The sequence below is a fragment of the Capsicum annuum genome, chromosome 4, assembly GCF_002878395.1.
Source record: "Capsicum annuum cultivar UCD-10X-F1 chromosome 4, UCD10Xv1.1, whole genome shotgun sequence".
Lineage (NCBI taxonomy): Eukaryota > Viridiplantae > Streptophyta > Magnoliopsida > Solanales > Solanaceae > Capsicum > Capsicum annuum.
This window is the reverse complement of record NC_061114.1, coordinates 110,745,780-110,749,572: the sequence shown is the minus strand read 5'-3', so window position 1 is coordinate 110,749,572 and position 3,793 is coordinate 110,745,780. Positions and strand designations below refer to the sequence as shown.

Sequence of the window (3,793 nt, the reverse complement as noted above, 5' to 3'; positions counted from 1 at the left end):
AAAAAATTTAAGAATAATTAATTTTTATTATTATTATACTGGTTATCGACTACGTATGATCAGTGTAATTTCAAAAATTTATTTATAAATTACATTACATATATATAATTATTTTTAATGAAAATAATATATATATTTGATTACATATATATAATTATTGGTTACTAAAAATTATTTACTTTTTAATTTTTTTAGTTCAAAAACCAACCACAAGTGGTCGATTTTTAATATATTTTCTTTTTTTAAAAAAATATTAATAATAATGATTTGTAAAATATATTTTCTTTTTTTTATTTATAAAATAAATAATAATTAATATAAAAATTAATGAAATAATTCTTTTATTTTTTTAAAATAAAAAAGCTACCACTTGTGGTCGCTTTTTAAAAAAAAAAAATATTTTTTCCGACCACAACACGTGGTCGGTTTTGTGTGGTTGCTTTTTCTTTTTTTTTTAGTAGTGTTTGTTTACGTGCTCAATCATCGAGAGTACTAGATTGTTGCACTTAATTAAATAGATCTTGGAGTGTTCTGGGATTACAGTACCAACATCTTCATAACAACCACTGAAACCTGTAGAACTGACCATAAAATATAGTAAAATACACAATTACATGTGGCGTATTATGTCTGCCATGGATGTGTATGTACCAGTAACAAAGATTATGATCCCAATTACTATTGTAAAACCTATTATGACCAGCTCAAAATTAAGCTTCCTGTGAGTGCCTGTAATCTTCAAGTAGCACGAACATGGTAGCAAAATTGAAGTCGTTACACTAAGAAATGCTCCAACTAGCGACATAAGATACCCAAAAAAGGGTATGGTCAGGGCCACAATGACACTGCTTATCACTAATATAGTCCTGGTCAAGTAGCTCAATGATTTTTTATTACAGCAATACTGCAAATGTTCCTCGAATCTATTAATAATTGGTGTCATCATTAATGCATACTTGGCTATTGGATTGATCAAGGTAGTGTATATACCCAATCTTGAGCTAAACTTTTCAGTTTGAAGGTTCAAGGTAATCTGTGATTCCACATCCGAGCCAAACATTGAGTACCCCAGAACTGCTATTGATGCATAGGTTACGGTAGAGAACATAAAACACAGAAGCATTACCTGCAATAATGAACTACCAAAGTCAAGTTCATAGTAATGAAAAATTAAATAGCTTAAGCGCATTTCATTTTTTGATGGTGTAGCTTACCTTAGAAAAATGCTTTGGTTTCTTCATTGAAGTGTACAAAGTTGGAAAAACAGGATGGGCACAGTAGCAGAAGGCATATAAGCTAAAAGATAGAGGGATTCCTCCCCAGTTCACAAGTAGTCCACTTTTATGAAAGTCAATACCATCATACGTTGCTGCCCAGAATATTGAACCAATAATCACGAGAGTAGCTAGAACTGCAGAGGCTGATACATAAGCAAGGATGCTCATGTTCTTGAGCAATACGGTTGGTAATATGACGAGAGCAACAATTATGACAAAACTTTGCTTCCCACCAACTTCGAGTCCCCAAAACTCAAAGTTTACGTCTGGTAACAGACTATGTATATTATCCCCTGCAATAATTAAAAAACCGGTTGCAACCATGTAAAGCTCTAGATTCATAAAAACCGAAACCAATATTCTTCCTGAAGTTCCAAATGCCCGATCTCCAATGTCAGGATAACTTGTAATAGTTGGATCAAAATCCATACATCTCTTTATCAACAAGGATGTGTAGAAGGTCGTACATGCAATAAAGAGAAGAAGTATAATGCTTAACCACCCTCCTGACGATAGCGCATATGGAGTCGATAAAATCCCAACTCCTGAGTAAACAATTATTAAAAAAAGTATCATCAGGAACAATATTTTTCTTTAGGAAATTCAGCGTCATTCACATTTGCCTCTACCAGAAAACTAGTAGACTTGTTTCTACTCAATTTTTAACATCAATTTTTGATTCTCGTATTCCGAAACAAGTCAAACAAACTAAAATAGGTCCAGGGGATTATACTTTCATATATTTAAAAATTCTTTACCTTTAACATTTGTTTTATCGTCAATGATAGTGTCTTGTTACTAAAGAAATGTGATACTTTCTTCGTCCCACCTTATGTTGATGTTAACTTGTGGTATAAAACAAGTCATGGGTGGTTTTGAGACTATAAATTATGTTATTAAGAGTGAAATGAATATTTCAAAGTCAAATTATTACTAAATACAAAAATGTGGCACTCTTTTATTGACCGATTAAAAAGGAAAATATGATATAAATTTGGCCAGAGTGTATTATATTGATCACAAGTCAAGGGTATTTTTTGGTAGGAATCAAAACTCTTTTTTTTATTTAATCAATAAAATTATATCTTATATAAAATGAAACAAAGGAGTAAAACAGCGAACAAAAACGAAGAAATTAAAAATTAGAAAGAACCTGATAGAGCATTGAGTCCATGAAAAGTTGTTTTCAGAAAGGAAGTTTCGCCCGTGCTAATGACTCGATCGGATCCAACTCCCTTCTCAGCTCTGTCATAATCATCAGCCAGTAGGGGTAAGAAAAGAAAGTTGCCATTTTCTGATTTGGTTTCCATTTCCAAGAGATAAGAAAAAGGAGTTGGAGTTGGTGCATGTGTGTTGTGATGGACCAGATATATATAGCACCAGCTATAGTTTCATTTACTTCTGTATGGCAACAAACCACTTGTAGTTTCAGTTTTGACACGTACTTGTACATGTGGTCCATAAATGAATGTTGAGTAGACTTCAGAATGACTTCCCTTGTCAAAATTTATTGATCTTTGCTTTATTTGGTTCTCTACCGAGTAAAACGTGATTCATATGTGAAATTCAAGAGGTATTCAATTGAAAAAAAGTTTTTGAGTTGATTATTGAGCCTTCACAGTCGATTTACCTGCAAATCAGTATACTTCACAAATCAAATTAGATTTAAATAAATAAGTAATTAAATAAGCAACTTGAAATAAGAACACGAAGATTTATCATGATTCGGAACACCAACAATGTAGTGCCTACTTCTAGTCCCGATGGGTTTTAACATTTCCTTAGATCTTTTCAAAGTGGAGTACGAGTACAATGATGGTCAACAAGTTCTGAAAACTTATTTTATTTTTTCAGATCTTGTGACACAACTTCAACTTGTATTACAAAGTTGACTCGAACTTATTCTTGTATAACTATTGTAAATTAAGAAGTACAAAGCTTTATGAGACTAAGATTGAGAAACTCTGAGATTCTCCTTTGAATTTGCGTAAGTGCTTCAATCTTCAGTCTTCTCTTTTATACTCTCCAGCTACTTCAGTTTCTATTCCTTATAAGGAAACCCAAGAGATTTCTTCTCAATCAAGGATTTGAATTGATTCCTTGATTGAGGGATCGGACCATAAAGTATGTCCACACGTGGTGCAACCTTTACAGACGTACATGTCCATATCAGATATGTCCATATAGAAGGTGTGGTCTTCTTTTGTTTTGTTTTTGTCTTGATTGATTTGTTTGCCATAAATCTGGAAAGTTGATGATCTTCGTTATTGATACTCTTCTAATCTTGGAGTCTGCTTTCTTATGAGTGAATGCTAACTTATCTCTGTGAATGATACTCTTCCAATCTTGGTTTCGGCTTTTTTGTGAGTCAATGCTAGCTTCCTTTCTCGAAAATTCTGGATTGATTCCTTAGGGATCTTTTTCATCTTCTGTACTTCAGTGTATCCTGCAAAATATTTGCTTATTAGTTTGTCCTTATTAAAATATATAGTGAGAATATGGGACTAAGAATCTCC

At 32.5% G+C, this 3,793-nt stretch overlaps 1 protein-coding gene across 1 annotated transcript; it reads right to left on the bottom strand.

Annotated features, from left to right (window-relative positions):
• Nucleotides 1-567: 567 nt before the first annotated feature.
• Nucleotides 568-2,631, bottom strand: LOC107869677 (amino acid transporter AVT1J). Its single transcript, XM_016716163.2, has 3 exons — nucleotides 2,431-2,631; nucleotides 1,215-1,822; nucleotides 568-1,126 (listed from the first exon to the last, which is right to left on the bottom strand). Exons 1-3 carry the CDS (start codon nucleotides 2,585-2,587, stop codon nucleotides 611-613), a joined length of 1,281 nt encoding a protein of 426 aa, XP_016571649.1. The 5' UTR covers nucleotides 2,588-2,631; the 3' UTR covers nucleotides 568-610.
• Between the last annotated feature and the right edge of the window lie 1,162 nt (nucleotides 2,632-3,793).

What these genes read in the sequence shown, in the direction of transcription:
- LOC107869677 (XM_016716163.2), bottom strand. Translation starts at nt 2,587, where the DNA reads ATGGAAACCAAATCAGAAAATGGCAACTTTCTTTTCTTACCCCTACTG. An exon ending in TGGACTCAATGCTCTATCAG is followed by an intron (nt 1,823 to 2,430) that starts GTTCTTTCTAAT and finishes TTGTTTACTCAG; the next exon opens with GAGTTGGGATTTTATCGACT. An exon ending in AACCAAAGCATTTTTCTAAG is followed by an intron (nt 1,127 to 1,214) that starts GTAAGCTACACC and finishes TCATTATTGCAG; the next exon opens with GTAATGCTTCTGTGTTTTAT.